Source organism: Coregonus lavaretus, assembly GCF_964263955.1.
Source record: "Coregonus lavaretus genome assembly, chromosome: 1".
NCBI lineage: Eukaryota > Metazoa > Chordata > Actinopteri > Salmoniformes > Salmonidae > Coregonus > Coregonus lavaretus.
The window spans coordinates 44670946-44681238 of NC_139988.1; the positions used below are offsets into that span (position 1 = coordinate 44670946).

General features: G+C 45.0%; 1 protein-coding gene across 1 annotated transcript in view; it reads left to right on the top strand.

Moving 5' to 3' along the window:
• Positions 1-10106, top strand: part of LOC311133234 (stromal membrane-associated protein 1-like) — a gene marked incomplete at both ends in the record, with an annotated part of 105769 nt that extends 95663 nt beyond the window's left edge. Inside the window, 3 exons of the mRNA XM_084166721.1 lie at positions 5995-6205; positions 7287-7624; positions 9969-10106. Coding sequence (XP_084022847.1) covers positions 5995-6205; positions 7287-7624; positions 9969-10106 — 687 coding nt within the window. The remainder of the gene's footprint in view (positions 1-5994; positions 6206-7286; positions 7625-9968) is intronic.
• Positions 10107-10293: the final 187 nt, after the last annotated feature.

Consider the following 10293-nt stretch of genomic DNA (forward strand, 5'->3'; position numbering starts at 1 on the left):
ATTATGGCTGGTTGGTTCCACAACCTCCAACCACCACTGCTAGCCTGGTACCTACCCCCTCCTTTCTCTCTCTCAGCCCCTTCCTTCATCCCTAAACCCCTCTCCTCCCTCCATCCCTCACTCATCCCCACTACCCTCCATCCTCTCCTCCATCTGCTCTCCACCCCTCTCCTCCCTCCATCCCTCACTCATCACCACTACCCTCCATCCTCTCCTCCATCTGCTCTCCACCCCTCTCCCTCCATCCATCCCTCAACTCCTCTCCTCCCTCCATCCCTCCTTCCAACATCCCTCCTTCACTCCTCTCTCCTTCCCTCCTCCCCTTCGTTTCCCATCCCTGTCTCACCCTCCCTGCCTCTATACCGTGCATCTAGGACACACTCAATACATTTGCACTGCTTGCACGTGGAATGAATCCGGACACACAAAGAAAGAATACACATGAATACACACATCACTTACCTACTAGCTGCCCATTATTATTTTGTGCTACGGGTTTGAGCTGTGGTGCATACACACATGCACACATGCGCACACACATATACACACACACACACACACACACACACACACATGCATACATACAGTACCAGTCAAAAGATTGGACACACCTACCTCATTCCAGGGTTTTTATTTTTGCTATTTTCTACATTTTAGAATAATAGTGAAGACATCAAAACTATAAAATAACACATATGGAATCATGTAGTAACCAAATAAGTGTTAAACAAATCAAAATATATTTTATGTTTGAGATTCTTCAAAGTAGCCACCCTTTGCCTTGATGACAGCTTTGCACACTCTTGGTATTCTCTCAACCAGCTTCATGAGGTAGTCACCTGGAATGCACTTCAATTAACAGGTGTGCCTTGTTAAAAGTTAATTTGTGGAATTTCTTTCCTTCTTAATGCGTTTTAGCCAATCAGTTGTGTTGTGACAAGGTAGGGTTGGTGTACAGAAGATAGCCCTATTTGGTAAAAGACCAAGTCCATATTACTTTAAGACATGAAGGTCAGTCAATCCGGAAAATTTCAAGAACTTTTAAAGTTTCTTCAAGTGCAGTCGCAAAAACCATCAAGCGCTATGATGAATCTGTCTCTCATGAGGACCGCCACAGGAAAGGAAGACCCAGAGTTACCTCTGCTGCAGAGGATCAGTTCATTAGAGTTACCAGCCTCAGAAATTGCAGCCCAAATAAATTCTTCACAGAGTTCAAGTAACAGACACATCTCAACATCAACTGTTCAGAGGAGTCTGCGTGAATCAGGCCTTCATGGTCGAATTGCTGCAAAGAAACCACTACTAAAGGACACCAATAATAAGAAGAGACTTGCTTGGGCCAAGAAACACAAGCAATGGACATTAGACCGGTGGAAATCTGTCCTTTGGTCTGATGAGTCCAAATGTGAGATTTTTGGTTCAAACCACCGTGTCTTTGTGAGATGCAGAGTAGGTGAACAGATGATCTCTGCATGTGTGGTTCCCACCGTGAAGCATGGAGGAGGAGGTGTGATGGTGTGGGGGTGCTTTGCAGGTGACACTGTCTGTGATTTATTTAGAATTCAAGGCACACTTAACCAGCATGGCTACCACAGCATTCTGCAGCGATATGCCATCCCATCTGGTTTGCGCTTAGTGGGACTATCATTTGTTTTTTAACAGGACAATGACCCAAAACACACCTCCAGGCTGTGCAAGGGCTATTTGACCAAGAAGGAGAGTGATGGAGTGCTGCATCAGATGACCTGGCCTCCACAATCCCCCGACCTCAACCCAATTGAGATGGTTTGGGATGAGTTGGACCGCAGAGTGAAAGAAATTCCACAAATTAACTTTTAACAAGGCACACCTGTTAATTGAAGTGCATTCCAGGTGACTAACTCATGAAGCTGGTTGAGAGAATGTCAAGAGTGTGCAAAGCTGTCATCAAGGCAAAGGGTGGCTACTTTGAAGAATCTCAAATATAAAATATATTTTGATTTGTTTAACACTTTTTTGTTACTTCATAGTTTTGATGTCTTCACCATTATTCTACAACGTAGAAAATAGTACAAATAAAGAAAAACCCTTGAATGAGTAGGGTGTGTCCAAACTTTTGACTGGTACTGTACATACATACATACATTAGACAGCATTGAGCTGCTTTCCCTCAACTATAAAACAGGATTTTGGGATGCTCTGCTATCTCTGAATATGTCAATTATAAAAATGCGATTACAGCTCTTCATGATCTGGGATTTCTGTTATCCACAGCTTTTCAACCAGGCATGCCTTTTTCTCTCTGAATATTCTGGAAAAACTGGAGGCTGGAGCGAGGGAAGAGAAATATGGATGGAGATGGAGAGAAATAGAGTGTGTGTTGTCCCACAAGTCGGTTATTAGACGTTCAATCTGTTCCCTCTCTCTTTCTTCCCTGGCCAGGTTTATGCCGTGTTCAGTACAATAACACCCCTGCCCCTCCATACACATACAGACACATTCCGTACACAAAGACACACACACACACACACACACACACACACACACACACACACAAAACCTTCTGTCTGTTGGACACATTGCTCAGTAGGATTGTCGACTGCAGATGGTGTTTCAGAGGGGGATAGTGTGAGTGTGTGCCTGCCTGTGTGTGTGTGTGCATGCATGTGTGAGTGTGTATGCAGTCTGCCAGATTTGGGCTGGCTGGAACACACGCTGCTAGTGTTTGTGGGTCTGAGTGTAGAAGTGTATGAATACTGACACAGTGGGAAATGGCTGTTGGATGGAAATGCCACTTCTAATTCACAGCTTTGTGGGGAATCAACAGAGGGGAATATAATATGGATACTGGAACACAGTGTGCTACAGTGGGAGCCCAGCTATGCACAGATCTGTGTGCGTGTGTGTGTTGTTGTGTACCTGACTGTGTCCACTATAAGGACAGTCCCTGCTTTTTCTTCCTCTTCAATCTATTTATTCCCTCCACATTGACCAGACACACACCCCCCTTCCTCCCTCTCTCTCATCCTCTCTCTTCTACTCCCACTTCACTAATGATCCAGAAGGCAGTCAGACAGAAACACAGATCCAACATTAGGAAAACGCTCCTCATTGGGCCACATGCAAATGCCTGGCTATTTATAGAACATTGATACATATTTCAACACTCCAGAGCCGCCTGCTTGTCACCTTAATCGGTCTCTGCCCTAATACAGTGCAAATGGACCCAACTAGTGTATGTGTGTGTATCCCAGTGTATGTGTGTGTTTGTGTGTGTACTCAGACAGTAGAAGGTCATGGATTTAAGTCCCTGCTCCAATTACACATTGTGTGCTTAATCACCACTGTGTGTGTGTGTGTGTGTGTGTGTCTGCTTGTGTCTGTATCGGATGTCTGTCTCAGTCTTTGTGTTTGTACAAGGGCATGTGTACAGGTGTGTGTATGAGTCACTGCTCGTCTACTTCGCTCTGTTCATTCCCTCCTTTTTTTCAAGCTCCCTTGTTCCCCAGTCAAAGGGACTGCAGAGAGATGGGCGAGCAGCACTGCCTGCTAAGCAGCCGAATGCCACAACACACAAAGCCTTTCCTGTGGCATGTTTGTGTGTGTGTGTGTGTAAAGCTCAGTAATCACTCATAACTTCTCTCCTGTCTCACCTTATCTTATTCACCAGCTCACTCCCTCTTTCTTCTTTCTCGCTCCTCTCTTTCTCTCCTCTCATTTCACCTGTACTCTCCCCTTTGCCTCTCGTCCTCTCTGCAGCCTCTACCTTAGCCCTCCCTGCCTACACAAATGCGCCTTTTCATATATTCCGGCACCTTATACCATCCCCATCCATTAGACTTAATGGGTGTCTGTGTGGGAAGGTATGTTTGTTTTTAAAATGTTTTTATAAAGGGTGTGTGTCTTCTCATGCTCAACCTCTCTCGCTCTATTCATCTCTCTCTTCTGCACCAGTCTAATTAATATCATCCATCTCACTTAAGGTGACAACACCTCTTCTTTTTCTCTGCCCCATCTCTCTCTCTCCTTTAAGGGCTGCCTGTCAGTCGTACTACCTCTACCTTGTGAGTGTGTGGACGTGTGTGTATGCATGTACAGTACCTAGTTAAAGTCTACAGGCCCTTGCACAGTCTTGACATTTTGCTTCCTTCAAATTCAATCTAAAAAGGGATCAAATTAGATTTTATTTCTTACAGATCTACACAACCTACTCCACAATTTCAAAATGAACGAAAATTATAGAACATTTTCCAAAGAAATAAAATACAAAAAAAGATGTCTTGATTGTGTATGTCTTCGGCAGGTAGCTTAGTGGTTAAGAGCGTTGTGCCAGTAACCGAAAGGTCGCTGGTTCTAATCCCAGAGCCGACTAGGTGAAAAATCTGTTGATGTGCCCTTGAGCAAGGCACTTAACTCTAATTGCTCCTGTAAGTCGCTCTGGATAAGAGCGTCTGCTAAATGACTAATTTATTATTATTATTTATTATCTTCACATCCCAGAGGTAATACTTTGGCAGCCATTAGAGCTGTGAATAATTTTGAATAAGATTCTACAAACGTTGTGTAACTCCTAGTGCAACATACACTGAGTGTACAAAACATTAAGAACACATTCCTAATATTGAGTTGCACCCTCCCTTTTGCCCGCAGAACAGACTCAATTCGTGGGGGAATGGACTCTACAAGGCGTCGAAAGCATTCCACAGGGATGTTAGCCCATGTTGACTCCAATGCTTCCCACAGTTGTGTCAAGTTGGCTGGATGTCCTTTGGGTGGTGGACCATTCTTGATACACACAGGAAACTGTTGAGTGTGAAAAACCCAGCAGGGGTACAGTTTTTGACACAAACCGGTGCACCTGGCACCTACTACCATACCCCTTTCAAAGGCACTTAAATATTTTGTCTTGCCCATTCACCCTCTGAATGGCACACACACACAATCCATGTCTCAATTGTCTCAAGGCTTAAAAATCATTATTTAACCTGCCTCCTCCCCTTCATCTACACTGATTGAAGTGGATTTAACAAGTGACATCAATAAAGGATCAAAACTTTCACCTGGATTCACCTGGTCAGTCTATGTCATGGAAAGAGCAGGTGTTCATAATATTTTGTACACTCAGTGTATAACTATTGTTTTTGTCAAGATTGCTCAAGAATATGCTTGGGAATATTGTCTCTGATTTTCAAGCCAATTTAAGTCAGGGCTGAGACTGGACCATTCGGGAACACTCAGCACCTCTTGGAAAGCCATTCTGGTGTGTCTTTGAAGTGAACATTTGTGTAATTGTCCCACTATTCATTTTTTTTATCCCAGGGTTAGGTTGAAGCGGGTTTTCCTCTCTTCTTACCTGGCCTTTGCTACTTTCATATACATTTTGATCCAGACAAACTCCCCCATCCCTGCCAGTGACAATCATACCCATAACATGATGCTGTCACCACAATACGTGAAAATACAGAGGGTTTCACTCTGTGTTGTATTGGATTTGACCCAAACCTGTTGTTTAAAATGTTGGCCAAAAAGTGCATTTCTTTGTCGTGTTGTCTTGCAGTCTTACTTAACGGCCTTGTTGCAAACAGAATGGATGATTTAGAGAACCAAAATTACTGAGCTTGAGCAATTTTGACAAAAACAATGGATATGTTGCCATAATAGTTGTGCAAGGTTGGTAGAATCTTATAAAAAATGATTCACAGCTGTAATGGCTGCCAAATGTGCTTCCACCAAGTATTATCTCTGGGGTGTGAAGACATACGCAATCAAGACTTCTTCGCTTTTTATTAATTTGGAAAATGTGGAGTTTGTTGTGTACGTCGGTAGGACAAAAATCTAATGTAATCCCTTTTTCGATTGAATTCTAAGGCATCAAAATGTGAAGCAAGGAGTGTGTACACTTTGCTAATATATGTGTGTTGGTGCATTCTGCTCATGGTTGGCTTCAATAAATCAATTTGGTCACACACACACCCATTGTCTCTGATGTTCCTATGTGTTGTTCTGTCCCTCCAGGCCCTCTCCAGTGCAGTCCCAGGTGCCCCAGCACTAGCAGCATCAACAGGGGTATCGGGGGATGCAGCTGCCCCCCAGGCTGATCTGGACCTCTACAGTGAGAAGAACAGCAGCGCCAAGACAGAGGAGGGGACCAAGAAACTCCTCTCCAAGGACTCCATCCTCTCGCTCTACAGCAACACTACCGTCAGCCAACAGCCTGCTGCCCCAGGTAAAAAACAGAAATATCACATTTACATAAATATTCAGACCCTTTATTTGGGGAGTTTCTCCCATTCTTCTCTGCAGATCCTCTCAAGCTCTGTCAGGTTGGATGGGGAGCGTCGCTGCACAGCTATTTTCAGGTCTCTCTAGAGATGTTTGATCGGGTTCATGTCCGGGCTCCGGCTGGGCCACTCAAGGACATTCAGAGACTTGTCTCGAAGCCACTCCTGCGTTGCCTTGGCTGTGTGCTTAGGGTCTTTGTCCTGTTGGAAGGTGAACCTTAGCCCCAGTCTGAGGTCCTGAGGGCACTGGAGCAGGTTTTCATCAAGGATCTCTCTGTACTTTGCTCCGTTCATCTTTCCCTCGGTCCTGACTAGTCTCCCAGTCCCTGCCGCTGAAAAACATCCCCATAGCATGATGCTGCCACCACGATTCTTCACCGTATGGATGGTGCCAGGTTTCCTCCAGACGTGACAGTTGGCATTCAGCCAAAGAGTTCAATCTTGGTTTCATCAGACCAGAGAATCTTGTTTCTCATGGTCTGAGAGTCCTTTAGGTGCCTTTTGGCAAATTCCAAGTGGGCTGTCATGTGCCTTTTACTGAGGTGTGGCTTCCATCTGGCCACTCTACCATAAAGACCTGATTGGTGGAGTGCTGCAGAGATCCTTCTGGAAGGTTCTCCCATCTCCACAGAGGAACTCTAGAGCTCTGTCAGAGTGACCATAAATAAGGTATTTCTGTTTTTTTAATAAATTTCCAACAATTTCTAAAAGAAAAACTGTTTTTGCTTTGTTATTATGGAGTATTGTGTGTAGATTGATGAGGACAAATATTTATTTAATCCATTTTAGAATAAGGCTGTACCGTAACAAAATGTGGAAAAAGTCAAGTGGTCTGAATACTTTCCGAATGCACTGTAGTACATACACAGTAGTGTGAACCTATTCTTTATGTAGTGTTGCTGCAGCAGAAATCTAGTGGAGGTAACCTTGAGGATGTATTGTCTCTGCTGATATTAAGTGTTGACCCAAATGCTTTCCCTTTCTGCATGTACTTGTACTTGTGCGTGTGTGTATCCTCTCCTCCAGCTGCTGCTATGTATATGGGCCAGCCTCAGATGCAGCAGTTCCCCAGCCAGCCCTCCGGCCAGCCTAACTTCCAGGCTTTCCTAGGACTGTGCGAAGCTATGCCACCCACCACCATGATGGGTGGGGTTATGGCCCAGGGAGGAGGAGCCATGATGGGCCAGAGCTCTGGCATGATGGTCGGCATGGCGATGCCCAACGGTTACACGGGCATGCAGCAAGGCATCATGGGACCTCAGGGCGGAGCTATGCCAACTGGGGCGGGGGCAGGGGCAGGGACTCCCCAGATGTACGCTGCCATGCAGCAACAACAACAGCAGGGCCAGTGGAATATGAACCAGGTAACTAACACACACTCACATCAGTGATGCAGCAACGGCAGCTGCAAAAGTACCAGCTGGGAATGGACCAGATAAAACACACATACACACACACTGTGGGTGAACATGGGGGAACTTCTCTACTCATTCTTCTCCCCCCCCCGTGTGTGTCCCTGTTCCCTTATCCGACCGCTGTGTGTGTGTGAGCTCTTGTCATTTTCCTGACGACTGCAGGAGGTTAATGAGAGATCATAAATCACTGTGCTCCCACTGACAACATACACACATACACACACACCAAACACAGACACACACACAAACACACACACTCTGCCTCTGTCAAGTACATGATATGATCGGTCGTGTGTGTACTGTAATGGCTTCAGGGCATGCTGTTGGGCTTCAACCTTTGGTGGATTGGGAGGGATGTGGGGGGGGGTGGGAGGGGGGGCTACTCCGAAGTGCTCTGGAGTCATTAGGCTTGTCTGTGCTACACACAAACACACACGTAGCTCACACAAGCCTGATAGTTCTGCTTCTGCAGGTGCATGAAGCAGGGTTTCCTTTAGGAAAATGTAGCACCGGACATTTGACCGGCATAATTTTAAATTACCGGACCCATACGCATTGGGTGCGTAACCTAATTAGGGTGTGTACCCACAGTGCTCAGAATGACAGAAATCACATTTAGAATATGGTAATTCATATTAACAGAACATGCAAGTCGAGGATGCAACGATGTGCAGTTCTTCTTACCGAATTCTGTTGTGCACTTTGAACATGAACTGTCCACATTTACTTTTCCTCAGCCAACAAGACGAGTAACGAACAGCAAAATCACTAGCCTATTTAAATCTACTATAGTAGAAAAGTTTAGGCTACATATTCCATTCATCAGCTTGTCGAGAAAGAAATAGCCTATTCCAAACAGACTCTGGGACGATGATAGATCCCAAATTCATACAACCGGTAGGCTACATAAAAAAAAAGTTTAAAAGCTATGAGTCTGATGCAACAGATCAGAACGTTTAGCTTAAAATGTTAATAAACTATTATTTCTTCACATTATAAGCACAGCAATGTACACAATGCAGTAGGCTACGTGTGAATGTTCGTTCCGTAATGGAATTAACGGGAAAGCACCATCATCAAAAGGGCACTGCACAGGCAAGCGGTTTCATGTGACATAGATGAAAATATCCGTTAGAAATTTAGATCTAATAGGCTACTTTGAAGCAAGGTAAGACATGCCTCATAATAGGCATTAAAACGTTCCGGTTTCAAACAATTAGTAAGTATATGTTTTAAAAAATGCATACTACCTCCAGCTCATTGCAAAGTGGTGTGTGACGTGCTGATGAAGCCTGCCTTCCTTTCGCGTTTGATGCCACGTTCAAAACAACTGGGAACTCGGAAATCTCAGACTTCAGTGATTTCAACTGGGAACTGGGGGGGAAAAATAGCTTGGACTGGGAAAAATCGCTTTGAACAATCATTCAACTTGGAATTCCAACTCGGGAACTCGGGCCTCTTTCTAGAGCTCCGACTTTCTGAGCCGAAGATCACTGACGTCATGATTTTAACTCTTATTTTTCTGAGTTCCCAGTTGTCTTGAAAGCACCACAAGATGCTGCAGCAGCAGCTTTTGCGTTTGTCTGACAGATGTTCCACTCAAAGACTCTGTATCTGTATGCTGTATGCATGTGATAAATAAGATACACAACGAATATACTGTGTACTCGTGCCAATGTAATTCCACAAAATTATGCAAATTAACCTATAGACCGATAAGCATGACCAGTCAAATGTATTTACATCGACTGGTATTTCCATCAATGAATAGGCTAGAAAGCATTATTTCGCAATGGAATTTTTTTATTTATCGGCTTTTCAAAAAAAAATATCGGACAAAAGCCGGCTATTTCCGGCTAATGGAAACCCCTGGCATGAAGGTAAATTTATAATGGTTTGGAACTGGACAGGAGGTAAGAGAGGAGAGGGGGGAGGAGAGCAGAGCAGAGGAGAGATCGGGAAGGGGGAATGGATGGGAGTGAAATAAAGGAGATGGACTGAGAAGTAGAAAATAGAGAAGGAGGGTATACTCTGGTCCTTTATACATGCAGTAAGGGAATAACGTCTGATGTGTTAAGCAGGTTGTTGCTGTCATTGTAGAATTATTTAACTGGGTTTGTCCAACCCTTTAACCTTTCTATGTTTTCTCTGCCCTGCCCCCCCCCTCTCTCTCTCTCTCTCTCTCTCTTGTTCCCTCCCTGTCTCTGTGTCTCTCTGTCACTCTCCCTCTCTCTGTTTCTCTTTCTCTCCCTCACACACCATTTATCTTTCCCTCCTCCCATCTCTCTCTCAGATGACCCAGCAGATGACGGGCATCGCCATGAGTGGTAGTGTGGCAGCGCCACCCAGCTTTGTCCAACCAGGTGCTCCCATAGGGGAGGGGGTGGGACCCCCCTCGGGCCAAACCCTCAGCACCCAGCTGTGGAAGTGAGGGAGGGGACGGGGGGAAAATGTGAGAGGGAGGCAGGCTACCATGTCCCCCCCAAATCCCCTCCTTTACCCTCTCCCACCAACCCCAAAACAGGAAACAACACACAGATGGCAATCTATGGACTGCGCCATTGTTCTCCCTCCTCCCCTTTTATCATTCCTTTATAGACTGCCCCTCTCTACCTCTC